The following is a 27,781-nucleotide window of genomic DNA, read 5'->3' as shown; positions in this document are numbered from 1 at the left end:
TTTAGGCAGCTTATATCGTCATTTTGCAGAGGAGGAAGTGATCTCCAGATGTTACGTAACTTGCCGAAGTTCTACGTGGTGAGCCAGGAATTGAACTCAGATCTGACTCCAAAACTTGAACTCTTGACTACTAGACTCTTCTTCCCCTTATCAGAATTAAAAACAAAATTACCAGACAGGTGCAAAAGATTCCAGCCTATGTCGTTGCTGTTGTTGTTGTTAGGTGCCACAGAGTCAGCTCCAACTCTTAGTGGTCTTATGTACGACAGAATGAAAAGTTGCCCGATCCTGCACCATCCTCACAATAGTCGCTATGTTCGAGCCCAGTGTTGCAGCCACTGTGTTAATCCGTCTCAGTGACAGTGTCCCTTGTTTTCATTGACCCTCACCTTTATCAAGCATGATGGTTCTTCTCCAGTGGTTCATGCCTCCTGATGACATGTACAAGGTAAGCGAGATAAAGTCTCGCCATCCTCATTTCTAAGGAGCATTCTGGCTGTACTTCCTCCAAGACAGATTTGTTTGTTCTTCTGGCAGTACATCATTGTATATTCAATATTCTTCACCATCACCACAATTGGAATATGTCAGTTCTTCTTCAGTCTTTTTCATCATCCAACTTTTGGAAGCAAATGAGGCAACTGAAAATACCATAGCTTGGGTTAGGCACACCTTAGTCCTCAAAGTGCCATCTTTGATTTGAACACTTTAAAGAGGTCTTTTGCAGCAGATTTGCCCAATGTCTGCTGCCGCCATGGTCATTGTTGGTCCAAGAAGAATGAAATCCTTGACAACTTCAATTGCTTCACCATTTACCATGATGTTTTTTATTGGTCTCACTTTAAGAATTTTCATTTTCTTTAGGTCAAAATTTACTAGGCCAATTTCTCATAATTGGACATTTGACACAATTTCAATTTTTCACACTTTATAAAAAATGCCATAATGAACATCCTCTCACATAAGGGAATTGCTGGCTGTTTTCTTAGGACACATTCCTAGACACAGAATTATTGGTTCAAAGGGATGGACTTATTACAGCCAAATTGTTTTCCAGGAAAATCACACTAATTTGCCAGCTTTGAAGTTAAAAAAAAAACAAAAAACAAAACCTTTGCCAGTTTGATGGGTAAAAAGTACTGACTTACTTTTGTGCATTACTTTGATTGCTGGTGACATTTCAGTTTTTTAAATTCCCATTTCTTTTTTTGTAAGCCATCCTTACTTTTGATCCATTTTTTGTAGGTTGTTTACATTTTTTCTAAACTTATATTTTGGATATTAATATGTTAAGGGTATAACTCCTTTGTCAAATTTATTGTAGACATTTTCCTGAGTTTGTCATTTGCTTTTTAAATTCTGTGTGAGGCGCCTTTTTCTTTTTTGATGCAAAGAAGTTTTCAGTCTTTTATAGGGTTTGGTGCGAGTTAGGTTCATTTGTCTAGGGCCACAGGAAGTCTTGGCACGGGCAACACAGTGGCTGCACGATTCCACCAGGGACCCAATTCTTTCCTTTCTGCTCTGCCACATTTAGCAGATTGCCTTGGTGCTCATGATTGTTGCCTCATGGTCGCAAGATGGCTCTCAGCTCGGCGAAACCCTGATGGGTGGTGAGTGAGTACCTAGGAGGCCAGTATGAGGTTTTGATGTGCTAAGACGTGGTGCCACCTCCAGTCAGTACTTGTGGGCATGGGGATTCATTCCTTCAACTGGCATTCATGAGTGTCATGAATGTGCTGGCACAAGGTTAAATGGACCATGGAGTTGCCTCAATGACCAGCTCTGAGAGCAGACAGGAAGCAGGGAACCCATGGACATACTGGGACATGTCTTAGAAGCTCCTGTAGGCCTCTCAGCATGGACTGCCTGGCATGCTTCCCTGAGACCAGGGGCCACTTGTGGGAAGCTCTGTCTGAGTCATCTCTTAGCAGATTGTGCCTGGCACACAGGGAAGAAGGCTAACGTTTACTGAGCACCTGTCAGGTACCAGGTACTGTGATAGCTCTAAATGGATTTTCACTGAGCAAAACCGCGAGGAAAGGCAGTGTGAGGAAGTAGTTAAGAGCTTGGGCCTGAGTTCAAATCCCAGTTCACTACTTAGTGTGAGATTTGGGGAAATTACTTAACCTCTCTGAGCCTATTTCCTTTTCTGTAAATGTGTTATTAATAGTGCCCACACAGCATTTGTATGAAGATGCAAAGAGTTAAATCCACATTCAGGACCTAAAGCAACCCCCAGCTTGTGGTAAGCCCTCCATCTGTGTTAGCTATTGCTATGAATCCTTACATTTCCTCCATAAGACAGGCGTCATGATCGTGTTTTACAGATGAGAAAACTGACGCTTGAAGGGCCATGGATGTAGACTATAGGCCACCCGTGGTCTCACAGTCCCTGCTGTCCCCTCCCCCCACTGGGCAGTGGGAGCCCAGGCCCCAAGCTCTCCTGTGCTGTCCCCACCAAGGACAGACATCCAGCCAACACTCCACTTCCCTTCCAGGTTGCATCAATGATCGGAAAAAGCAGCTGAGGCAGCTGTTCCGCTCCCTTCAAAGCCAGAAGAAAGCTTCCAGCTAATCCCCAGCCCCCGGGAGGAGAGGGACCCTGGGAGGCCCCACACCAGTCCTCTCCCCACTCCCAGTGTCAGCACAGCCACACCGCAAGGCATTTGCCTCCCTCCCTCCCTCCGGACTGGCAGTAGCTTTGCTGGCTCAGCAGCCACTGCTTGCCATTTGGACTGGACCTCCCCTTTCGCACAGACCCTCCTCCCCGGGCATCTTTGCACCAGGAGCTGGCCAATCCCTGGGGCTGGATGGGCTTTAACCTTGACAGACTGGCTTGGCATCCAGGCTCACAGGGGACAAGTGAAGCAATTCCTGCTATTCCAGAGAGATCACGTCTAATAAATGAACACAAGCCTCATATGGAGAGTCCCTGGGCACCAGGCCTTGCTCAGGGTGCTGTGGGTTGCAGCCAAGTCCTCCTGGCTCCTGACACTTGGGTATTTCTCAGAAGGTCAGTGCTGAAAGGATCCTTCAGGAACAAGGGTTTGGTGGCTAAGGAATCTACGTTTGTGTTTGCCAAGCAAGCAGTTATTAGATTGTGTGTTTACTGGGAGTCTGGGGGAGGGCTGAGCCCTAAACACGCCCTCCCCTCCTTACAATACCTAGACCTTGCATGTCAGGGGGACCCATGGGGGGCCCCCGCTCACCATCTGAAAACCAGTGGGCCCAAGCATCCCCGTTTCTCAGGTAGACAAGGCAAGGATCAGGAAGGCAGAAATGCCTAGAGACCTACAGGGGACCTAGGGACCCTAAGCAGCTTTCCATACCACTCCTTCCCTGCTTCAGGGGAGTTTCTTCTAGCTGCAGATGGGAGGATCTGACTGCCTAGGTTAAGCCCAAAAGGAAGGTTTTTAGAAGGATAACACTAGAGAGTCTTGGTAAATTCAAGAAGTAAAGCAGGTGGCCTTCGGAAAACCAGAGCTGAGGTCCTCTGAACCTGCTGCCTCAGATGCATGGGGGGCCTTTCCTCCATTGCTGTGAATGAGGCTAAGCCCAGACAGCCCCAGGCCTCCAGGTTCCAAGTTTCCAGGAGAAAGGATCTGATGGACACTTCTTTGGCCGAGCATCCACCCCGCCAGACAGGCAGGGCAATGCTCAGAGGTGGAGAAACTGTGCGCCAGGCAGTCACACCAGACATTGTCTACCAAACTGAATTCCACAACTCCCTACTTTCAATTTACATTTTAAAATGTGCAATATATCCATATAGTTTAGGATTTAAAATTTACAAGTACAGTGACAAGTCTTCCCTTCTCCCCTCGGGCCCCAGCCCTGCAGGTTGCCCAAAGGGAGCCAAGTAGTGTTTATACACAAATGGTAGCTTATTAGGCACCTGTTCCGCCCCTTGCTTTTCTCGCTATACCTTGCAGCTGCTTCCAGATCAGTGCTCAGAGCAGCCCCCTTATCCTTGATGACAGTGGCACAGGGTCCCACTGTCTGGAGCTGCTTCCAGATCAGTGCTCAGAGCAGCCCCCTTATCCTCGATGACAGTAGCACAGGGTCCCACCGTCTGGAGCTGCTTCCAGATCAGTGCTCAGAGCAGCCCCCTTATCCTCGATGACAGTGGCACAGGGTCCCACCATCTGGAGCTGCTTCCAGATCAGTGCTCAAAGCAGCCCCCTTATCCTCGATGACAGTGGCACAGGGTCCCACCATCTGGAGCTGCTTCCAGATCAGTGCTCAAAGCAGCCCCCTTATCCTCGATGACAGTGGCACAGGGTCCCACCGCCTGGAGCTGCTTCCAGATCAGTGCTCAAAGCAGCCCCCTTATCCTCGATGACAGTGGCACAGGGTCCCACCGCCTGGAGCTGCTTCCAGATCAGTGCTCAAAGCAGCCCCCTTATCCTCGATGACAGTGGCACAGGGTCCCACCGTCTGGAGCTGCTTCCAGATCAGTCCTCAAAGCAGCCCCCTTATCCTCGATGACAGTGGCACAGGGTTCCGTCTGGAGCTGCTGGATCCTTTACCTAGTTCCCTGGGGACTGTTTCCAATTCCACCTCCCTGCTTTTTAGAGCTGTCACAGAGAAAACACATACCTCCTACAAACGAAACTCAAGAGGATGGAAAGTCGTAGCTGTGGGCTGCATCTGGCTCACGGGAGGTATTTTGTTTGGCCTGCACCCAAGTTTTTAAAACTTTTCTGAATTAGCTGGCAATATTTAAAAGACAGGACATTTGATGTAAAAATCCAAATTTCTAGCTCCTTTTGGGAAAAAACCTAAGATCTAGCCATACCTGCGGGTATATGTTGGGGGGAGGAACCTATAAGGTGGGCCCCCTCCACTTTGCCACAGTCCCCACCACTCTGTGTTGTCTGCCGCGTTCTGTCCACTTCACCCTGTTGTTACCTGCCTGTCCATTTCTGTTTGTGACTCTTGGTAGAAATCCTGGCATCACATCTAGACAGGAATCACTCCTCCACAGGTGTTTCTAAGAGCAGTGTGTGCCCTCATAGAAGGACCGAATGAGGTAGACACGAGCCTATTTGTTCATTTAGCAAGTATTTATTGAGCCCTCAATGAGTACAAAGCCACAGCGCTGCCCTCACAGCACATTCACGATAGGACCTCAGACGGCAGAAGGCAAAAGGGAGCTGTGAGTGGGGAGGGCCCTGGCAGGCCTCACTCTCAGAGGCAGAGGAGGGCATCCTTGCCATCCCATCTATGTGCAGTGAGTTAGGGGCAGCCCCACTCGTCCATTCCTGGTGCAGGTCTCTGCAAGGCCTTCCTGACTAAAGAGCAGCCACCAGGGTTGATAAGCAGCACCCACTCTGTGCTCCATCCTGGAAACAAGCAGGAAAAAAAAGGGCAAAAGGGGAGGCCAAAGAGACAGCAGAAGGGAAATGGGTGTGTCGGCCCCACAGATGGCCATGGTAAACCAGGAAGCACCAAGATCTCTGTCCTTTGCTCAGAAGCACCTGGGAGTCTCCTGTTTTACTCTGATTCCATTACACATGTGGTTTGACTGTGTCGCTCTCCTTCTCTGAGAGGAGCGCTGGAATGAAGCTCTCGCTCTTCCCCCGCCCTTCCCGGAGCCCATCTGAACAGCAGGCCATTGTCGAGAACTGCCTGTTGCAGTCATTCTCACACCCCCACCCACCCACTGGTGGCTGCCAGGGCCTGTCAAAGGGTCTTGTGTCCACCCAGTCCGGCCGCAGGCCCAGCAGACACTGCAGGCTGAGGTTCCCACCTGCCTTCTAGAGCAGCCAAGCGCTAGAGAGAAAAGCTTCATATAGGAGCCATGGCCAGACTCCAGACGCCTGTCCCCCTCACAGGGCAGATCCTATCCTTGCAGGCTTCAAGGTGGGAGGGTCCTGGGCCCTCCATGGCCCCAAGGGGATACTGGTCTTAGGTCCCCCGTCTTGGTTCTTGAGCTTCATCCTTTTAAGATGACCTTGACAGCTTTAAGCTCATCCTGGTTGAGGGGGTTCAAGTTAAAGCCCTTCAGCTCCGGCTTTCCTAGGGGGAGAAGACAATCCCTCAGCAAGTCAGACCTCCCACCATCCGACTTGCTGCTGGATCTGGAGCCAGGCCCACGGAAGGGGCATGCACTGCATTACTGCTGCCAAACACCTGGCCTTGAGGTCTGACAGGATGAGCCTCGGAGTCTGCAACGCACTGGACGATGTACAGTGGCACCCACTCCTGGGTCACCACGACCCTGCAAAGTCATGTCTCTGCTGCCCAGAAGCGGCTAGAATTTTTGCCAGATCTGTGACCCATCTGGAGTGCTTGGGTTTAACTAGAAATTCGGCCCTGACTTCTCCCCTAACTCAGGCCTTTTGTGTTCTCTCAGTCAGAGCTCTCTCGATGCCCACATTGCCTCTGTCCCCATATCGTGCCCTGGTATGTACTGGGAGATCACCCAGGCAGTTCCTGGTGCCTGGAAAAACAGCTGTGACAGCAATCAGACCCCACAAACCTCCTTGTCCATCTCCATCTCTTGGCAGCTTTAGACAACCATTGCCCACACCTTCAGTGCCACTCACATGCTGCTCAGGCCACTGCCCAGCTCTGAGGGGCTTCCCACCCCTGCCCTTCAAAGTCCATGCTGATGGTGAAACCTCCCGGTTTCCAGCCCCCACTTCCCACCCCCAAGCCAATACCTTGGGCCTCAAAGAGGCGGCTGACGTTCAGTTTAAGTTGTTTCCGGAGTTGCTCTATTTCGCTATCCAGACGCACCTGATCTGGAAAGATGAGGTAGAGATGCAGGGGATGAGGTTATGCCACAGACGGACTGACTCAGAGGGGTAAGGGATGCCAGGTCTCTCCCGTCCCCTTGAGAATAAGCGCTTTCAGCATTTGGGAAGGAAAAGGAGACCTTGGACCAGCTGAAGGAGGAACTAAAGGCTAGAGAAGGGATGTGACCTATCCAACACCACTCTGAGTTCAGGACATGGCTGGGCACACCACTCTCCTGACTCCCAGCTCGCTGACCTTTCCTCATTATGCAAAATCCCTTGGGGTGGTCAGTGGATGGGGAAGGCAACATCAGGACTTTGAGTCATCCTCCCATAGTGAACATACAGAAAACCCACATTTATGAACAAAACCAAGTACCTATAGACCTGGCTCACACTAAGAAATGGCTGGCAAATGGTGGCTCAAGAGTTTTAAAAACCTAAGTTTGTCAAGGTGATAGGTTTTTAGAAAAAGCTCAACACGTGACCTAATTCAAGCCTAATGGTCAAGCTTAATCTCATTAACCACAATGGAAAGAGAAAGTCATCATTAATGTAATGGACCATGCGTTTGGAGAAGGGGAGGCATGATGACAGAGATGGCTCTCGAAGCCATGACTAAGGTCACCCAAAAACTCTGCCTGCTGAGCTTCCACCTACTCCTGAGGGACATTCTGACTAGTCAGTGTGTCATCTTCACGGACATTCATTCATTCTAATGGGGAGAAGCCCCAACCAGCAAAGCCTTCCAGTTTGGGCAGTGGTTCCATTTCTCATGTAAATGAGTAATCCCAGTCTTTCATACACTTGTTTAGCCCCAGAACCCCACTGGGCATGGTGACAAGACCACCTCTGCGAGCCAACAGAGGACCAGACCCTGAACCCTGTCAAGCAACCCCTCTGGAAGCTCAACCCAAACAGCCTCCAGCCCACCACCCAAGTGAATGGACAACTCTTAATTTTATAACCATGATGTTAGTGTGAGTTATTCAACAGAAGAGCTGGAAACCTCTCTTCCAGGCTGGATTCTCTGCTAGAATTTTAGTTTCAAAGGTACAGTAAGAGACACCCTATCTTCTTGGACTGAAGCAACCTTGCTGGCCCTCTTGACCCATATGTTTTCAAGGAGGAGAGGAGAAAATATGCTTAATTTGCCCTTTCCCAGCCAAGGACCATTCAGAGCCAAACTTTTTGCCTGTATGCTTCTCCAAAGAGCTTCTAGGATGACAGTCGTGGAGATTTGAGTAACGTACATTGAGTGCCCAGGCTGTGGCAGTCCCTAGAGGTTCACTCCACCCAAATCTCCATTTTCAACCCAGTGCCTACTGCAGGGGAGGTATAAACTAAAAGCTCACTCTCCCAGGTCTCCTTGCAGCTATGGTGGCCCTGTGACTTAATTTTGGCTAATGAGATGTCAGCTTAAGTTTCTTGGGGTGGGGGGGCACACTCTTATTCCCAAACTAGAAGGCAAGGCCACACCTGGAGAAAGCCTTTTGCCTGTCCTCCAGCCTGGCACATGGACACAAGGCCTATAATAATGACACAACAACCATGAGAATACACTAAAGTGGCACCCTGGGCAACTGTGCCAGGCCTGGACTGCCACCTCTGGACAACTTCTTATGTGAGGAAAATAACCCAATTTCCATAAATCTTAATTTGTTGGATTTTCTGTTATTTGCAACTCAAATCATTCCTCACTGATAAACATCCACTATGCTGGGGGGCATGATACTGTTTTATCTCAACGTCACGACTCTGCTATGGGAATACATCCCCCTTCTAGAGCTGAGGCAGTAACTCACAGTGGTGGGGCTAGGTTTAATAGCCTTAACTGGCTGACCATGTAGCACAGCTGCCTCTCACCAAGCTCCCTGGAGCTTGTCTCCTCAGCTCCAGGCTGGGGGGGGGGGGATGTGGTGGGAGGCAGTTGTGTCCCTGACCAATCCCCCAGAAGCCTTACCTTTCTCAATCATTTCCTTCGTCTGAGGGTGAGACATCTTGATAAACATACTCCCGAAGCAAACCATCACATCTTCTGAAATGGCAAATGGTCATTCCTTCATCAAATATTTTCTGAGTACCTCCTATCTGCCAGACATCGTTTTAGATGCTGAGAATACAGCAGAACAAGACAAACTTCCTGCCCTCATGCAGCTTATGTTAAAGTGCAGGAGATAGAATAAACATGTGAAGACATGATGTGTCAGACCCTGAGAAGTGCTGTAGAGAAAAATTAAGCAGAGTAAGAGAGATAGGGGATGCCAAAGCAGGAGAGGGACTTGTCACTTATACCAGCTGGTCTGGGAAGGCCTCACTGATTATGTGACTCTCGGGTAGACCCGAAGGAAGTGAGTGTGTCTTCCCCTGCAGGCACCTGGGGGAACAGGGAGCAGGCAGAGGGAACAGGAACAGCAAACATCAGTAGTGTGCTTGGGGTGTTAGGAAGAGTGAGGAGACCAATTTGGCTGGAGTCAATGAATTCAGAAGAGAGCAGAAATGGTGTTAGAGAGTTCGTGGGGGGCTGGACTATGGGGGGGCCTTGCAGAACTTTTTCCTCTGGTGAAATGAGAAGCAACTGGAAGGTTTTATGTTCTCCACTAAACTTTAAACAAAACTCAAACTTCTTTCCCTGGTCCCCACAGCCCTTCATTATGGCCTGGCCTCTGCCTATCTCATGCCCTCCCTTCTTGCTTACTCTGCCACAGCCACTCGGCCCCATCTCAACAGTCCCCACCCCCTCCTCCTGGATATTCTCGACACCTACACCTGCTTCATGTCCAATTCTATCTTTAGCTTTCTCAAAATTCTCAATTATGTATTTCATGCTATTTTATTTATCTGTTAGAGTAGAAGGGCAGAAGCCATGCCATTTTTTATATACACCAGCACCTCTGTCTGTCATCACCAAGTGAGCCAGGAGGTAATGGTGTGTCACTGAGGTAGGTAGCTGAGATCCTGGGCTACAGTCTGTGTCAGGCCCTGTAACAGTTCCCCCTATGCCCACCGAAACCAAAAACCAAACCCGTTGCCATCGAGTCGATTTCGATTCATAGCAACCCTATAGGACAGAGTAGAACTGCCCCATAGAGTTTCCAAGGAGTGCCGCCAAGCAGATTCAAACTGCCGACCTTTTGGTTAGCAGCAGTAGCACTTAACCACTATGCCACCAGGGTCTCCCCCCATCCCTGCAGGCTGTCTGAATTCCCTATGAGGCTGACAGTCATATACCTGTGGCCTCCGGCCTGGTCTCTACCAAGGACAAAGCGAGGGCCGCAGAAGGAAAACCAAACAGGCCTCTAGGGCCACAGTGAGGAAATCTCAACTTACCAGAGAGGCTGAGATCCTTCTGCAGGGCTCTCAGGGCCTCTCGGTTCTGATTCCGTTTGGTGTCCAGGTCCACAATCTGAAAAGCAAAGGGACAGGTGGGAACTCAGCTACCTCCTGCCCCAGCTTGTCACCTTCCAATAAAACAGGGGCTGGGAAAATAGTAAGACATCATTCCTAGGTTTCTTTCAACGGCCTGCTTAAACTGGCCTGTGAATGTGTTTCTTCTCCTACTCACCTTTCAGGTCTTTGAAGACAATGTTTTGTGCAAGGATTGTCCCCCTGAGAAGGTGCTAGAAAATGTTTGCAGGCTAAATGGCTAATTTGTCTTAGCTACTGGAGCATAGGGCATATCAGAATCACCAGGGGAGCATGTTTAAAAGGCAGATTCCCAAACTTCCCCCCTAGACACTGTGACTGAGCAGGCCTAAGAATCTCTAGTTTTGGACAAGCTCCTTCAGCTGATTTTGAGTTAGTATCACAAAAAACTCAAAATACTAGACTGAACAGCAGGGGTAGGGGCAGTGAGAGGGTAGTAACAACCTAATAGCTACTAAGGAAGTGAGGGGGCAATACAGTGTACTGCTTGCGTGCTGGCTCTGGAACCCAAGCACCTGGGCTTGAATACCGCTGTCCCTTACTAGCTGTGTGACTTCACCTCTGTTTCCTCCTCTGAAAAATGGGGAAAAGAACAGTACATACCTCCTAGGTTACTAAGCCACCAACGAAATGAGGTAGCACTGTGCCTGACACACAATAACTTTAACTGCTATTACTATTATCGACCACCATATGTCGGTGCAGTTTTTCACTTAATAGGCCCTTTCCCAAGCCACCCGCTTCTCAGTAAATGCCCCGCCCACCACCCAGTCATTTTAAATGGAGAGGAGACAAAGTCATAAGTCATTTTTTTTTGTGAATATATACACAGTAAAACTCCTTCCCATTCCAGTTTCTAAATATAACGATCAGTGACTTTGCTTACATTTTTCACGTTGTGTCAAAGTTCTTGTTATTTCTGTTCTAGTTGTTTCACTTCCATTTACTATAAGACATTCTTGACTTCTCCCCATCCCTCAGCCCTATATGTAACCATTATCACCTCCTCCTGAGTCAGTCCATCTCCAAAATATATTTCTGACCCATTCACTTCTCTCCATGTCTCTGATCCAAACTCATCGCTAGCCTGAACCATGGCAATGGCCCCTTGTCATCTTCCTGCCTCCACCATTGCCCCTCTATATCTATGCTCCAGACAGCAGCCAGAAAAATTCTTTTAAAACGAAAATCCAATTACTTCACACTCCTCCATGACATCCCTTCAACGACTTGGCATTTAAAAGAGAAGCAGACCCAAATTCCCTATGTGGGTCTACAAGACTCTCCATGGCCAGGCCCCCCTCCTCCCAATCACAAGGCCTCTCAGGCTTCTCTTCTGTAACTCTTCGTCTCTCAGGACCTTGACAGCTGCGGTGCACCCATCAACGAGGGGACCCCGCAAATGAACTTTTAGAAAGGTGATTCCGGGAAACCGCCTGGAATGGGTAATGTAGGAGATCGGGAGGCACGGAGAGAGGGAACGCCTAGCACATAGTTGTCGTTGTTGTTAGGTAGGGTCGAGTAGGTTCCGACTCAGCGACGCCCCGTACAACGGAACCAAACACTGCTCACTAAGTACCCGCAGAATAAATGAGTGACGCGCAAGCGCTGTGCTAAGCGTTTGACCCACGTTATCCCACAACCGCCCTCGAAGTCTGTCGTCTCGGAGCTGCCCAACCATCATCATCAGGCCAGGTCAATACACTGCGCATCTGTGCGGAGCCGCATTCCGGACCCCGCACTTCCCTACCGCCTCGCCGCCAGGCCCCAGCCGCCAGGCCCCAACCGCCAGCCCGGGAGCGGCAGCAGCACCTCCCACCTGCCGCTTGGTCGACAACACCTCCTCGGCGAGCTCCTCCACCTCCACCAGGTACCGCAGGACCCGCTCTGCCTCCGGTGACAGCATGGTCCCCGCCAGCCCCCGCTTGGCCGCTAACCCACCTCCGGCTCCACGCCGGCTGAGCCCGCGCACGCGCAGCTTTGACAGCGCTTCCGGCGCGCAGGCGCAATTGAAAGAACGGCGGTGCGCAGGCGTCTACGCACGGACGTCTGCCGGACTCAGGGGTGGGATCTAGCTTTGGGGGAGTGGCTGGAGCGCCCCCTGGAGGGCCAGAGAGCACATCCGCAGCTCTGCTCTGCTTTTCCAGGTCTGGTATTTCTTTAGCATTTAGTATGTGCCAGGCAGTTTTAAATGCTGAGGATTCAGCAGTGAACAAAGCAAAGTCCCTACCCTCGTGGAACTTTGTCCTAGTGAGAAACATCAACAATTAATGACAAAACAAATAATTATATACTAGAGGAAATCCTGGTGGTGTAGTGGTTAAGAGTTATGGCTGCTAACCAAAACGTCAGCTGTTCAAATACACCAGTCGCTGCTTGGAAAACCTATGGGGCAGTTCTACTCTGTCCTACAGGGTCGCTATGAGTCGGAATCGACTCGAGGGCAACTTGTTTGTTTTTTATGGTAGGTAGGGAGTCCCTGGGTGGTGCAAACGGTTAGCATGCTCAGCTGCAAACTGAAAGGTTGGAGGTTGGAGTCCACCCAGAGGCGGGTGCTTTGGAGGAAGGGCTTGGCTATCTGTTTCCAAAAAATCAGCCATCGAAAACCCTATGGATCACAGTTCTATTCTGACGCACATGGAGTAGCCACGAGTCTTAGTTGACTCCATGGGAACTGTTTGTTGTTGTTGTTTTGTTTTTTACTGGCTTATGGCAAGTAGTGAAAAGGGCTTTGGACACATGGAAACCATTCTTCGCCTGTTTGAGGAACTTCAAGGAGGCCTGTGTGGTGGTGTGCTTATATTTAACCTCTGGCACCTTCAGTTTCCAGTGTATAAAATGAGAATGAATAAACGACGTCCATAGGACAGGAAGGAGAAAGAAATCGGTTTTAATTCAGTTTGCCCAGTGTTCATTGAGCCCCTGCATTGGGCCCAATGCCTGGAGGGGTTGCCCTAACTAAACCCAAGGAACGGTTGGGAAACTATGGGCAGTGAGCAATGAAGTACCAGCTCAGAAAAGAAGTTCTGGGAGTGCTGGAAAAGGACTTGATATATGCCGTAGGATTCGGGAGAACTTCCCAGAGGAGCTGGACAGATGGGAAGTAGCTCCCCGTCAGAACCAGAGGGTTCCTTAGAAATCTTCATGTCCAGCCCCTCATTGTACAGCTGGAAAACTGAGACTCAGAGAGAGGGGAGGACTTGGAAAAATCAACAGCAGACCTGATACTAGATTATGGACCTCCTGCTGCCCCAATTCCAGCTATTTGTTTCCCCTTTTTGACCCCTTGTAACTAAGCCCTTTCACACCCCATAGCAACCTTTGTACAGATGCGGTTATTATTGCCCCATTTTACAGCTGAAGACTGAGGCCAGGAGAAGGGCAGTGGCTTGTCACACAGCAAGTCAGGAGCAAAAGTGGGTCTGAATTGCTCAGTTCTCCATACCAAAACTGCCTCTGGTTGCTGAAAAACACCCTTCCCCAAAGTGTGGTGCCAGCAGCACACCCTCTTTGCCTGGCCTTTGGCTGCCTTCAATGACCAGAGACAGGGCTAATTTTCCCTGCAGCTGCCTGGTGTGGGGAAGGAGAGAGATTCATGAAGGATTCCTCACTGAGGGTGAATTTCTCGCCAAACCCAGGATGTTTTGTGTAAACACCTTCTGGTTCAGAAACACAGACAAAGGCCCTGTGAAGGAAAGAGACACATTTGTCAAAGGAAAAACGGGGTTCACAAGGCATCCCTGGGACCTGGATCTCAGGACTGGGTCTCCCCACCTTGGGGTCCAAGGAGGGTGGAACCAGGCTGACCCCTGACCCCTACCAGATAGGCCTGGAGTGGGAGAGGTTGGGGGAGGCTCCCATGCTGGCTGCTTCTTGGCTGTGACTGGCACTTAGAGGGCACCCCAGGCCCCTAGAAGGGTTGGAGAGGGGTGTAATATCCAAGACTTCCAGATGGTCAGAGCTGGAAGATCACTTATATTTCAGAACCATTTATTACACAAATATTTATTGATTTCCAGAGAGAGAGGATGGCTGCTGGACCAGGGGGGTGGTGAGCAATGGTCAGATCCCCAGGACCTTTGCACACCATCCTCCATCACCCTGGATTAGTTTTCTCCCATATGTTGAACCTACACAACTACTTCTCAGATTGGTGTCACCCCTCCCAAGGGCCAAGGGCCCTCACAGCTTCCTGGGCCCCCTGCCCCAAGTCTGTACTTAACACGCCATCTTTTTCCTCTAGCCATCTCGCTCTCCAGACATGAGCTCTGCAGGGTGGAGCCTTGTCTGTCTTGTTCATGGCTGTATCTCCAGAGCCTACAACAGTCCTGGCCGATGGTAGGTGCTCAGTTAACATTCATGGAATGAATGAGTGAACTCAACATGAGGCAGGACTTTCTAGAATTTGAACAATTCAAGGGTAATCGGTTCCTTATCTCAGGAGGTATGTAAGTCGAGGCTGGGGCCACATGGTCAGGATGTTGCAGAAGGGAGTCAGGCACTGGGTAGGGTGTTTTTCTAACCAGAAAAACCCTACCTGACCACACTGGGGCATGCCCCCATCCCTGGCTACCCCACCAGGCCCAGAGAGGAGCAGCTGCTGGGGCTGTAGTGTTAAGGGACTGGAGCCAACAAAAGCAATGCTCCCCCACCGCTCTTGGGCTTCTTTTTACATTTCTGTACACCCCTTGCCCCCAGATGCATTCAGTGACCAGCACCTACATGTCTCCTTGGGGAGGACTGTCCTCGGGCTAATGGAGCCTATTGGAGGGACTTTGCCCTACCCCCAAACTGTTAACTATCATTTCAGGGGCATGAGAGCCCACCCTCCTTGCAGAAGGGGTGATGTCAGGCAGATGCTGCCCTCCACACAACTCCTGAGGTCCCAACCCTGCTCGGCTTCCCACTCTCCCCTGCCCTACCTCCCTACTCCTTCACTGATCCAAACTCTCCACTCAGGAAAAACCACACTCCTCGAGGAGGTCCACAAGGCCCTACGGGACCTGCCCTGGCCTTCTCACCAACTCTCTGAGGCATCTCCTACCTCCTTGCTGTTCCTCAATGGGCCAGGCACGGCCCCACCTGAGGACATTGGTACCGCCGCTCCCTCTCCCTGAGCTTTCCGCTAGTATCTCTGTGGGCCACTCTCCTACCTCTTTGCTCAAATGTCACCTGCTCAGTGAGGCCCACTCTGACCACCCTGTGTAAAAATGCAGCCCGGCCCCACCCAGCACGTAGGATACCCTCCTCCGCTCTGCTTTTTCTGTTTTCTACAGCCTTTATCACCTTCAGGCTCAGCCACCACCGGCTGTCAGTGGAGGCTTGTGTGTGTGTTGCTATGATGCTGTCTTAGCCCCCTAGTGCTGCTGTAACAGAAATACCACAGGTAGGTAGTTGGCAAGAACAGACATTTATTTGCTCACAGTTTAGGAGGCTGGAAGTCTGAATCCAGGGCACCGGCTCTAGGGGAAGGCTTTCTCTCTCTCTCAGCTCTGGGGAAAGATCTCTCAGTTCCTGTAGACCTGGCATTCCCTGATTTCTTGGTGATGTCCACACAGCATATATCTCCCCCTCCGTTTGTGCTTGCCTCTCTTTGCTTAATATGCTCTTCTTATATCTCAAAAGTGAATAGGTCTAAGATACACTCTTCACTGAGACGGTCTCATTAACCCAACAAAGAAAACTCTGTTCCCAGATGGGATTACACCCACAGGTATAGGAGTTAGGATTCCAACACATATTTTGGGGGGACATAATTGAATCCATAACAGATGCTAAGTAAGCCCCAGTGGAACTTCCAGACTAAATGGACCAGGAAGAAAGGCCTGGAGATCTACTTTCAAAAATCAGCCAATGAAAATCCTGTAGATCACAATGACCCAACCCAAAACTGATCATGGGGATGACCCCAGCAGGGCGGGACTGGACAGGATTTTGTTCCATTGTACACGGGGCTGCCATGAGTCAGGAGGTGACCAGATGGCAGCTAACAACAACAACATACTATACAATTTACTTACTTACTGTGTTTACTGTTAATCTCCCTTTACGAAAGGAAACCCCCCAAAAACAAACCAAGCCCATTGCCATCAAGCCAATTCCAACTCATAGAGACCCTATGAGGGCAAAAATCTTTGTCTCATTTTTTCACTGATGTATCCCAGATGCCTAGAACAGTGCCTGGTCTGTAGTAGGTGCTTACTAAACATTTTTAAATGAATGAATGAGCAAAAGAGCCAGAATTCTAACCAATGCTGTTTATTCCTCAGGCAGGCTCTTGACCCCTATGCTGGAGGTGGAAGTGAGAGTGGCAGGTCATGCCAGGCCTTGTCAGCCAAGATGAAGGGATTGGATTTGGTTTTCCAATCAGTGAGAAGCCACTGGACGGTTCTGAGCAAGCACAGGACGTGATTGGGTTAACCTCACTAAAGGCTCCCCTGGCTGTAACAGCGTTGATAGCTGTTGTCAAGTCAACCCCCAGCTCATGTACAATGGCATCTGACTGTCTGGATCCATAGGGTTTTCACTGGCTGATTTTCAGAAGTAGATTGCCAGGCCTTTCTCCTGAGGTGACTCTGGGTGGATTGAACTGCCAGTCTTTCGGTTTGCAGCTGATCGTATTAATCATTTGCACCACTCAGGGAGTCCCAGGGCTGTGGTTGTAGGATGGACTAAAAGAGGCAAGGGTAGCACAGTGCTCTGGCTGTGTGGGCATGGGGCAATGATGGAGACTCGGAGAGATGACGCGGCTCTGGCTGCCCGGGACTGAGAGAGCGTGGAGTGAAGCTAGCTCCCTACCCGATCCTCCAGGCAGCGTGGGTGGTTGCCCCACGGCTTTGGCCTGCCGATAGTCCAGGCCATACCTCCCAAGAGCTGACAATGTGCTCCGTACAGCAGATGGGCTGTGTGCTAGCCTGGGTGGTCTCCGGTTTCTCCCTCGCTTCCTTTGCACCCAGTGGGCTTGGCAGGTGGGGAGGAGGCCTCCACACCCTCTCCTCCCCCAACCCAGAGAATAATCCCTTATATTCATGCGCTTCTCTTCTCGTCCTCACTTCATCCTCCCACCTCCCTGGGTAAGGCAGAAATCAGATTCCCATTGGGCAGATGAGGACATCAAGGCCCGGAAAGGTCACACGTCCAGATGGGGACGCCAGGTGGGGACATGTCTCCCAACCCCCCACACCTCGATTTCCACCGGCAACAGATGGCCTCGTGGCTTCACTTGAAAAATCTTCAGTGACCTCAAAGAGAGGGCAAGCCCAGAACATTCCAGGCCTCCCTGAGCGGGTCTTTAATACTACCTTTAATACTAAATTCATTCATTTTAAATTCCACAAATAGATTCTTCTCATTGAAAATGAAAACATCAGAGAGAAGACTAAAGCTCCTTTATGACACTCCTTCCCCCACCCCAGTTCTCTCCAGAGTCCCAATCTGGGTGTGCCTTTTCAGAACTGTGATATTCATTTAAAGATATAGCTGCAAACCCAGAGAAAATGGTGCAAATGGTTTGCACTCCACTACTAGCCTAAAGATTGGCGGTTCGAACCCGTACCCAGTGACACCTCAGAAGAAAGGCCTGGCGATCTGCTTCCATAAAGATTACAGCCAAGAAAACCCTATGGAGCAACTCTACTCTGTAACATGTGGGTTCGCTATGAGTCGGAATCAACTCAACAGCAATGGGTTTGGTTTTTATTTTGTGTGCAGCAGGATAGAAAGTTGTGATGGAAGCCATCGTACACAAGTGTATTCTTCTGCAGCTTTTCTTCTGGGCATCTTTGGTGGATATATTTAGCTCTCATTCCTATTTTCTCACAGCTGCAAAATATTCTATAGTGTATAAGCGCAATAGTTCATTTTTTTATCTAGTTTCCTAAATTGAATTTTATGTTTTCATCTAGTTTGCTAAATTAAATTTTACATTTCTTTTTCATGCACTACAGTGGAGAGGCTTGAGTTAATCCTACCTCTCAACTTTTAGCACGTGGTCAGGATTTAGTCTGTGCACGTTCCTTCTCTTGTCTATACTGTTTTCTCCTTTTCCCTTCATCCTCACTCAATTCTGACCTCTGTGGCACCCTCTCTACTATTTAAAAAAATAGATGCTCTTAAATGTTTGAATTTCTTGCAAAATGCATAGGGTTGCTTTATGCGTGTTACATGCTATTTAAATTTTTATTGCTGTATAACACATATAAAGAAGAATTCACCAATCCTAAGTGTACAGCTCATGAACTTTTAAAAAGTGAACACACCCATGTAACCAGCCTCAGATGAAGCAACAAAACATTAGCAGCACCCCAGAAGACCCCCTAGAGCACCTGCCAGAAGCTACCAAGGGTAACCGCGCTCTTAAATTCTCACATCATAGATCCGTTTTGCCTGTTTTTGAACTTCTTACCAATGTAATCACACATAATGTACTGTTTTGTGCCTGACTTCTCAGCATTTTGTTCATGAGATTCACCTACAGTGTTTTGTGTATTTATAGATTGTTTATGGCTATACCACAATTAATCCATTCTACCATTGGTGGATACGTGGTGGTTTCCAGCTTGGGGCTAGGACAAATAGTGCAGATATGAGCATTCATGTATGTGTCTTTGAGTGCACATATGTTATGCATGCCTGCTGTGTGTATACCTAGGAGTGGAATTGCTGGGTATGTTCAGTTTTAATAGATATAGATGAAATGGGTATGTGTTCTTAATCCATGGAAATATTATTGTACTGTAAGTCAAGTTCATTTCCTACTATTTTTTGCTCGTCTCAATGTTTCTTAGCTCTATCCAAGTAGTGCTATGTATAGGTCTATGTACCTTTAGTTCCTTGCTCCCGGCTGCTCCAGAGTTGCTTCCACCGCATTTCACTTATCCATTCCCTTGGATATGGACATGAGTTGCCTTTCTCTCCCTGCCAACACACACAGTGCCACACTGAACATCCTAAGGTGGTGTTGCCTTGTGATGGGGCATGAACACATTTCTTTTTGCTAAATGCTGCCACATCCCTCTCCAGATTGCTGTAGCCATTTACCTTCCTACTAGGGATGCACAAGGGCCCCACATCCTCACCAACACTGGGCACGGTCCACCTTGCTAAGGCTTGCAGTGTGGTGATTGCAAATACCATATTTATTGAACCATTCTTCTACAGATGGACATGTAGGTGGTTTTTGAGGACTATAAGGGGTGCTGCACTGATCCCCTGGAGACACGCTTCCTTGTATTTGTCCATGAGTTAAACTTCCTTTCCCGCCTCACCTTCCTCCACTCTTCTTGAGCCCTAGTTCCCAAGCACACTCTAACTTTCCCACCTCCCTGTCTTTGCTCAGGCTGTGCCTCCTACCTGAAAGTCTTTGCTTTCCTTCTCTACTTGTTCAATATTTACTCTTCTCTTAAAGCCCTCCTCCTAAAGGGGCCTCCTCTTGGCGCCTCAGGAAGGTGATCCCTCAGGTCTCCCAGAGGGACTTGCATCACTTTTTTGTTTTGGACTAGACCTTTTGTTCTTGGATCTGGCTCTCTAACTGGAGTGGGAGTCCACTGAGGCCAGGGCCTCTGTAGGCTTCCCCTTGGGTGCCCAGGACCCTCAGAGGTGCTCAAGAGAGACATGTTGAATGACTGAGTGAGGTCCTAACCTAATCATGCCTTGGAGGAAATTAAGGGGCCAATGTCTCTTTCTTTCTTTCTCCCCTGCCTCCATTTACCAGCCAGAATCTCTCATTCTACTGTAATGAGGATGCAACATGAAGTCAAGACTCCAGAGTTATTATACCAACTCTGCCACTGATTTCCTTTTCCTCTCTGAGCCTCAGAGCCCTGGTGGCACAGCGGTAAAGAGCTTGACTGCTAACCAAAAGGCCGTCAGTTCGAATCCACCAGCTGCTCCTTGGGAACCCTATGGGGCAGCCCTATTCTGTCCTATAGGGTCACTATGAGCCAGAATCAACTTGACAACAGTGGGTTCTCTGATCCTCCGTTACCCTATCTGTAAGATGGTGTTGGTGCTCACTCATTCACTCAAGGCAACTGTTATTGAGTACATATACTATGCCTGGAATCCCTGGGTGATGCGAATGGTTAATGTGCTTAGCTACCAACTGAAAGGTTGGAGGTTCAGGTTCATCTAGAGGTGCCTCAGAAGAAAGACCTAGCAAACTACTTCCCAAAAAATCAGCCATTGAAAACCCTATGGAGCACAGTTCTACTCTGACACACATGGTGTCACCATGAGTCAGAATTGACTCAACAACAACTGGTTTATGGGCTTATACTATGCCAGGCCCTGGGAACACAGCAGTAAGCAGGACAGGCCCAGTCTTGGGCCTCAAGGGCTTTTAGGCTGAAGAAAGAGACTGACACTGATGCACATACCATTCCTAATTGTGATAAGGCTTGAACAAAAAGCTCAGAGTCCAAAGAGATTATATATAGAGAGTTCTAACCTAAGTCAAGGCGTGGGGTGAAGGAGGCCTTCTTGAGAAAGTGACATTTAAGCTGAGATATAAGGATGAGTAGAAATAAACTAAGCAAATGGGGAAGCTATGGGTAGGAGTGGAGCAGAGAAAGGTTTCAGGCAGAGGAAACAGCAAGCACAAATGTGTCTGGGCCAGAGGGAACCTGGAGGAGGAGTATGGCTGTAGCCCAAGGTGAAGGGGAGGAAGCGGTAGGAGATGAGACTGAACGAGTGGGCAGAAGCTAGGTCATAATGGAGGACCTAGTGGGCAGAGTGAAGTTGGAAAGTGGACTCATTCACTCAATGAATATTTTTGGTCACCTACCATTAGCCAGGGGCTGTGCTATAGCAGTGAACAAGACAAAGTCCCTGTTGCCGCAGAGCTCAGCTGGGGATGGATAATGACATTAAGCAGAGGAGGAATGGCCAGCCTTTACAGAGGCCCTACTATGTGCCAGGACCTGTGCTGAGCACTTTCCCTGCACCATTTCATTTGCTCCTCATCACCACCATATGAAACAGGATACCCATTTTACTGAAGAGGAAGCTGAAACTTAGCAAGGGGAGTGATTTACCTGTCTGTAAAAAAAAAAAAAAAAAAAGAAGGTGTCTTGCGGGCTTTTTGCAGTACATTTGAAAAGGCCTTTTACAAGCACTTTCACTCAATCCTGGTGTCCAAAGGCCTGTTGCTGTTGAGTCGACTCCGACTCATAGCAACCCTACAGGACAGAATAAAACTGCCCCATAAGGCTTCCCAGGAGCAACTGGCGGATTCAAACGGCTGACCTTTCGGTTAGCAGCCTGAACTCTTAACCGCTGCACTACCAGGGCCCCAGTGCTGGCACAGGGAGAATAAATTGGTATACTCTGCATGGAAGGCATTTATCAAAATTATAAACATACGTACTGTTCAATCAGCAAGTCTGTTGCTGGGAATTTATTCCACAGATATCAAAATGGTGTGTCCACAAAGTTATTCACTGATGCGTTGTTGTAACAGGCTGGAGACAACCTAACTGCCCATCATTTGGGGGACTGGTGAAGTAAATTATGCTACATCCATGCAAGGGAATGCTATGACGCCATGGAAAAGAATGAGATGCTCTCTCTGTACCAGTACAGAGCAACCTCCAAAAACATTGTTATATGGAAAAAAGGCAAGATACAGAACTGTGTGTGAGTAAGCTATCATTTCTTTAAAAATGGTGGTGGGAATATAGATATAGATAGTGTATTGGTCTCCTAGGGCTGCTCGAACGAAATACCACAAACTGGGTGGCTTATAAGAACAGAAATTCATTGTCTCACAGTTCCGGAAGCTGGGAGTCCAAGATCAGGGTGCTGGCCTTATTGATTCCTTCTGAGTTTGCAGGGGGAGGAATCTGTTCCATGCTCATCTCACTGCTTCTGGTAGCTCCAGACATTCCTTGGCTAGGAGCTGCGGCATCTCATGGTGTCCTTCCTGTGTCTTGCTCTCTCTGTGTATTTTCTCCTTTTTCATAAGGACACTAGTCAAGGAGGATTAGGATCTACCTAACCCCGGTGTGACTTCATGTTAACCTAACTGATAACATCTTCGAAGACCCTATTTCCAAACAGGTCAGCGTCAAATTCACAGGCACAGGGATTAGAACTTCAACGTATCTTTTTGGGGGACACAATTCAATTCATGGAAGACAGATAGACAGAAAAGAAACTGATACCATTGTGGGAAGGGGAATTGGGTGGCTGGAGGACCAAGTAGGAGAGACACTTTTCAATGTGTTTCCTTTGTATCATGTGAATACATAACTATTCAATAAACAAATAACAAACACAATTATGTTTGTTTAAAGGACTTTCAGATTCTATAGGGAAGACAGACATCAGAACAGAGAAGACTCCCCAGAATTGTTGTGTTGGAAGGTGTCCTAATGACTCCCTTGTTTACCAAACGTGGAAACTGAGGCCTGGAGAGGTAAGATGATTTCCTCAAGGTGACCCAAGCAGATAATGGCAGAGTGAGGCCTGGCTGTCCCCTAAACTGTAGGCCTGTGTCCTTTCCTGTCAGAGCTGCCTTGGGATCACTGAGCATCTGCTGTGTGCCAGCCTCCCTAAGTGCTGAGGTACAGAGATGAGCAATATGAGCACGACTTCTGCCTTCACAGAGCTCACATGCTCGACAATAAACCAAAAAACGTGTTATAATGTCAGGTCGTGAAAAATGCTATGAATACAAAATAAAGCAGGTGAGGAGATAGACGCAGTCAGGGGGAAATGATCAGGGATCCCCTCTGAAGTGGCAACATAGAGAAGAAAAAGAGGGAACCTATGGACAGTGGGGAGAACAGCAGAGACAGTGCTCGGTGGGAGGAAGCAGGTGAGTGTGTTTGAGGAACAGCAAGGACCAATGTGGCTGGAATAGAATGAGCAAAGGAAAGAAGGTAGGTGAGGTTGGAGAGATGGGCAGAAGTATAGTCAGGGCCAAGGACTTTGGTTCAGAGTTAGGAAGTGGTTAGAAGTTTCTGAGCAGGCATGGGCTTGATCAGATTTCCCTTTTTTTTTTCTCTGGCTGAGGTGGAAATGGAAGTTGAGGAGGTGGAAGGGGGCTGCCGGGAGCCCCGTGAGGAAGCTGATGCACTCATCAAGGTGAGAGGTGACAGGGCCTTGGCCTGGGGCAGTGTGGTGGGGTGCAGAGGCTGGTCTCCCGATCTACACAGTGAAGGGGTTGGATGAGAAGGTTCCTTATGTCCTCTCCAGCTCTGGCATTTGGTGATTGGGTGAATTACCTCAGCACACACTAAGTTTGGCCCAGCCCCTATTTTTCTTTTTGTATAATCTCTAGGTTTCTCCTCTTGGATTCTGGGTCTGAACAGAGCCCAGTGATCTGAGACTCAGAGCGGGGACTCCTGCCTGCCCCCACACCACCGGCCCCACTCCTGCCCCCACCTCCCAGGGACAGATGGGTGGGCAGTAGGAGGCAGCTGGGCCTTGATGCCTTCAGGACCCCAGGGGAGGGAATTATCTGAGAGTTCATAACCCCTCTCAGCCTTCCAGATCTTGAGTTAAAAGCCCCAAATGTCACAGCCCCAAGGGGCAGGGGTTGGAGGGTTCCAGGAGAGGAGCAGGGCAAGGCACTTTTCTTTCCTGCAGCTGCCCAGATGGGGCCAAGCCTGGGGGTGCTGAGAACTCTAGCCCTGGGTGGAGGAAACTACCAAAGCTGAGGCTGAAAACTGGCGGCCCTCGGGCTATGTCTGACCCACTGACCTATTTACTTGCCCTGAAAAGCATTTGAGAAATATTGAAGCCAATGTTTTAAAATCATGAGATTCTACATTAAAATCCAAATTTCTGGCTTCTCTTAAAAAATGAGAAAATCTGACCATACTGGTCCCTAGTTCCTACACGACTACATTCAGCTGCAGCTGAGTGGTAGCTGCCTGATTATTATTTTATTTTATTAGTAGCTAATACATTCGCAGGATTCCAAAAAAGCATATAATGAAGTCTCCCTCCCATCCTTGTCCCCCTTCTACCTACTGATCCCTTCAGTAATCTTGTCGAATTTTTTAAAGCAAACTTCTGGTATCTTTATGCATATACAAACAGATAAAAATATAGATTATTATTCACCCCCCCCTTTCATCCCTTGTTCTGTCCCTCGCTTTTCCCCAGGGAGGCCTTCCTATGTTAGGACACAGAGAGTCTCATGGTCTCTTATACGGTTACATGCCAGTCCATTGCCAGGGAATTCCATGATTTGTTTAGCCAGCTCCCTACTGCTGAGCATCTAGGTCCTGCTTAATATTTTGCTGTTATAAACAATGCTTTATCAATTATCTTGTGCATAGTTTGCACCAGATACGCAGTAGAAAGTAAAGGGATATTATTAAGAACTAGTCGAAGCAGAGGGTTCAGTATGCATAGACTGGGCCCTCATCAGGATCTCTGGGTGAACCAGGGGTATTATTCCATCCCCTCCTTTGAGCCTGAGAGGTCACTTTTCTTCCTGTCTTCTTTTGGAGGAAACAAAAGTAAATAAGGAAAGAAATTCCAGGTGATAATGACTGTTCCTTAGGGTGATTTCCAGCAAAGCCCAGACACCAAGACCTTGGCGACTAGGGCAAGGGCTGTCTCCTAGATTTGTGTCTGTTACTTGCTAGCTATGGGACTTCTCTCTGGGCCTCAGGGTCCCCTTCTATAAAATGAGATAGGGATTCCAGGAACTGAATGAGATATCAAAGGGCCTGTCCAGCTCTGACCAGCCATGGTTCACCTTCCCTCTCCACTAGCCTCTTATTAGCCATGGAATATGCCTGGCTCATCTCATGGCAGAGCCTTTGTCCAAGCTGCCCCTCCCCACTGGAACATCACCCCTGTTCTCCCCTACTGGTCCTAGTTAAAAGCCCTGAAATTGAAGGCTACTCAGAACACACCAGTCAAAACTCCCTCAGGGCAAAGTCCCCTCGACAGCACCCCTGACAGGTGGGTCACTCCAAACTACACTTCAAATCCCCCATCAAAGCTTTCCTTTCTGTCACTTGCCCCAGTTGCCTGAACTCTAGCCTGGAAGACTAGGTTCGAATGCCAGCTCTGCTGCTTCCTAACTAACCAGACCAAAAGCAAACCAAACCCACCGCCGTCGAGTCAGGCTCATACCAACCCTATAGGATAGAGTAGAACTGCCCCATAGAGTTTCCAAGGAGCACCTGGTGGATTTAAACTGCCGACCTCTTGGTTAGCAGCTGTACCACTTAACCACTACGCCACCAGGGTTTCCTCCTAAATAACGGTCTTGGAAAATAACAGCACCTCCCTGAGTCTCAGTTAACTCCCCAAAAAATGACTTGTTTGAGGATAACATGTAGTCATATTACTAAAGTACTTAGCACAGCTGCTGTACATGGAAGGACTTGATAATTCTATAAGTCACTGCCCTTGTCTGAATCAGTTACCTTGTTTATAATATGAGGAGAATGCTGGAGTCTATTTGGTAGCGTTGATTGTTCATTCATTAAACGATTTTTATAAAACATCTGAGTGCCAGGCACCACGCTGGGCACTGGTGATTTGGTGGGGTAGAAAATAAGTAAATTGTCCCGGCCCTCATGGGGCTCCCAGGTTATTCCAGACAGGCAGACATAAAAAACTAAGTTGCCATTGTACGGACGTTTAGAAGGAAAAAACTAAAGTGTCATGGAAGCTTATGGGGGCGGGGTCGTCAGGAGACTTATTCAAGTGGTAGGGAGCCGGGCAGAGCTGGGTGAACAATCCAGGAGAGCTTCACACCAGCTAATAATTGGCATTGATTATCCTCACCACAGCTCCAAGAGGAAGGTACTGGCTGTCCCCCATTTCACTTTTCTCTGAAGTTAAGAGAAATTGAGTGCTTACCAAGCTCACACAGCAAGTAAGGGGCAGGCAGATTTCAAATCCAGGTTTCCCGGCTCCAGAGGCTCATACAAATGCCTGTCTCCTCCTGCCTGTTTAAACAGGCTGACTCCGGAGTGTGGAGAGGCATGGGAGGTAGAGGGGCTGCCTTGAGAGGGGTGGAGCCCAGAGGTGGGCACCTAACCCTGACAGGTTCCACGCAGTCATCTGTAAAAATGCAGAGGTCTAGACACACATAGAAACTGGCCCAGGAATGTAAAGAGGTAGCTTCTCCTGGCCCAGAGCTCTGTGCACTCCATGGGTCTCCTTAGGGTTGTAAGAGAGAAAAAAAAGGCAGACATGGTGTGCCTTCCTAAATCACATTGGGGTCCAGACCCCTCTCCAGCCCACCCCACTAAAACTCCCACTAGTCTACACATGCCCGTGGATAGGGGACTGTCAGCCTCGAATCCAGCCTGAAAAACTCACTGAAATCCCTAACTCTTCCTTTCTCTTTTCAGGCTTAGGCAACAGCTGGAGCCCCAATCTCCTGAGCATTGTTGGGGCCAAAACAGTCCCTGGACACGAAAGGGATGCGGACTGCAGGGCTGCAGATGGCTGCTAGTTCCTGACCCAGGGCAGCTGTCTCCCTTCATCCTCCCTTTCCTGCTACTCCCCTCCTTCCCTCATCTCCTCTCCTCCTCTCCTTGGGAGGTAGCAAAGCCTATTTTGGAACCAGATGATGGGCTTGAATTTGGTTCCAGCACTTACTAACTGTGTGACTCGAACAATCTCATGAAGTTCTCTGTGATTCTGTTTCCTCGTCTATAAAATGGGAGAAAAAAAAAATGTAAGCTATCTCACAAATTGTTGTGAGGATAGAATGAACTAATCGTTGTCAAGAGCTTAGGACAGTGCAGGGCACAGAGAGACTGCTAAGTGAGCATTTGCCAAATAAATGCCCTGGCCTGACAGGCTGGCAAGCATGTCCAATCTGGGAAAGGGAGGGGGTAGGATAAGCTGGGGTTTTCCAGGCTCAGTGAGGAACCACACCCCCTCCTTGACCTCTGTTATCATTTCCCTCTGGCCTCCTCATCTGCTTTCCTGTGATCACTTCTCCACTTTGGCTGCAGGGTCTTCTTTCCAAATCTTGACCACAATAATCCCCTGCTCAAACTCTGCAGTGGCTCCCTCTCCACAGCTCCAGGAAAAAGCTTTTAGGATCCCATCCCCAGAACTCCCAGTCTCATCTTTCCCAAACAGTTTCCCATCTCCCTGCACTCTGTGGTCCAGACTTCCTTGAAATCATGCCTCCAGTCTCAGACCCCCAATTTGTTTCCTCAACCTGGTGTTTCCTCCCATCCCTATGTCTTTGGTGTTGCCCCCTTCCTTCCCCACATTCTGCTAAGGCTGTGGCCAGAGGTAGGCAGTGCCTGAGGGAGGGAAAGGGGAGGGTGGGAGAGGCAGCACCGCTCAGAACTGCAGTTTCTTCTGCTTTCAAACGAAGACAATAAGAAAAGGGACCTCTCAAGATCAAAGGAGGGGATGGAATAATATACAAGCACTCGGGAAACTGGAAAGCAGACAGTCCCCTGGACCCTTTACTTCCAAGTCCCGGGTCCCACACCTCCCTTAGACCTCGGCCACCACAGGTAAACAGAGGAGATAAATGGAAGAGGGAAGTAAGGGGAAGGGGCGGTGAAGAAAAGAAGGAAGTGGAGTCGAGAGGGGGAGAGAGACAGAAAGCATGTGGCTGGGGCCCCAGGCTTCTGAAGAAGGAGGGAGAGGGTGACCTAGGTTGCTCT

General features: G+C 48.9%; 2 protein-coding genes across 7 annotated transcripts in view; one reads left to right on the top strand and one right to left on the bottom strand.

Moving 5' to 3' along the window:
* Nucleotides 1–2,748, top strand: part of TTLL9 (tubulin tyrosine ligase like 9) — a 54,491-nt gene extending 51,743 nt beyond the window's left edge. For 3 of the 4 annotated variants that reach the window (XM_049869782.1, XM_049869780.1, XM_049869781.1), the window contains one exon: nucleotides 6–258. In XM_049869782.1, coding sequence (XP_049725739.1) covers nucleotides 6–82 — 77 coding nt within the window. In that variant the 3' untranslated portion in view covers nucleotides 83–258. Of the gene's footprint in view, nucleotides 1–5; nucleotides 259–2,498 lie in introns of those variants that run through there. The other variant, XM_049869779.1, reaches the window with a different exon arrangement.
* Nucleotides 2,749–4,648: 1,900 nt separating this feature from the next.
* PDRG1 (p53 and DNA damage regulated 1) lies at nucleotides 4,649–12,157 on the bottom strand. 3 transcript variants are annotated; one of them, XM_049869799.1, is made up of 5 exons: nucleotides 11,989–12,157; nucleotides 10,074–10,149; nucleotides 8,707–8,781; nucleotides 6,669–6,749; nucleotides 4,654–5,345 (listed from the first exon to the last, which is right to left on the bottom strand). In XM_049869799.1, exons 1-5 carry the CDS (start codon nucleotides 12,073–12,075, stop codon nucleotides 5,239–5,241), a joined length of 426 nt encoding a protein of 141 aa, XP_049725756.1. In that variant the 5' UTR covers nucleotides 12,076–12,157; the 3' UTR covers nucleotides 4,654–5,238. The 3 variants fall into 3 exon arrangements, with proteins under 3 accessions (XP_049725758.1, XP_049725756.1, XP_049725757.1); XM_049869800.1 differs by having other exon boundaries at nucleotides 5,252–6,021; XM_049869801.1 differs by lacking the exon at nucleotides 8,707–8,781 and having other exon boundaries at nucleotides 4,649–5,345.
* Between the last annotated feature and the right edge of the window lie 15,624 nt (nucleotides 12,158–27,781).

This window comes from Elephas maximus, chromosome 25, assembly GCF_024166365.1.
Source record: "Elephas maximus indicus isolate mEleMax1 chromosome 25, mEleMax1 primary haplotype, whole genome shotgun sequence".
Classification (NCBI taxonomy): domain Eukaryota; kingdom Metazoa; phylum Chordata; class Mammalia; order Proboscidea; family Elephantidae; genus Elephas; species Elephas maximus.
Note: the sequence above shows the minus strand (reverse complement) of the source record. Positions and strands in the feature narration are given on the sequence as shown.